Genomic DNA, 545 nt, shown 5'->3' on the forward strand with positions numbered 1-545 from the left:
CCCCCCGCCCCTGCCCCGCCCAGCAAGAGCGGCGCCAGCCCCCCTGCTGCCCCGGCCACTGCAGGCATGCTGGGAGGGGGCAGGGGGCCTTCAGCACCCCGGGAGGTTGCATTGCTGGTGGGGTCACCTGGCAGGGAAGGGGTGAAGGAGGAAAGAGGGGGAGGGGCTGAAGGAGCCACCTGGGCATCTGGACACCCAGCCTTGGGGGTTCCCATGGGCTTCCCCAGTAGTGCTCAGGCCCTTTGGAGACCCTAAGCCCTTCCCCTCCCCGCCAAGCCCCATTCCAAATCCAGGTGTGTCCAGCCCTTCAACCCGTGCCAGGCAGTCCTCCCCCCTTCTCTGACAGCGCTGATTGAAGCACTGACTTGGCTAATTAGTTCTAATTGAGTCTTTTCCTCATTTGGCTTCCATTCCTGTCCCACCCTCCCATCCTCTCTTCTCCTCTTTCCTGTATCATTGCCCCCAAAACTGCAGAGGGAGGGAGAAGGTGGCGGCAGGGCAGCTAGGGTCCGAGAGCAGAGGAGGAGGGAAGGCAGGAGGCTGGA

General features: G+C 63.3%; 1 protein-coding gene across 1 annotated transcript in view; it reads right to left on the reverse strand.

Moving 5' to 3' along the window:
• The window catches only part of EFNB3 (ephrin-B3), a 4,082-nt gene that overhangs the window by 369 nt on the left and 3,168 nt on the right, over nucleotides 1–545 (reverse strand). Inside the window, exon 5 of the mRNA XM_010843070.1 lies at nucleotides 1–127. Within this exon, the coding sequence (XP_010841372.1) occupies nucleotides 1–127 (127 nt within the window). The remainder of the gene's footprint in view (nucleotides 128–545) is intronic.

This window comes from Bison bison, unplaced genomic scaffold (assembly GCF_000754665.1).
Source record: "Bison bison bison isolate TAMUID 2011002044 unplaced genomic scaffold, Bison_UMD1.0 scf7180017864180, whole genome shotgun sequence".
Taxonomy (NCBI): Eukaryota; Metazoa; Chordata; class Mammalia; order Artiodactyla; family Bovidae; genus Bison; species Bison bison.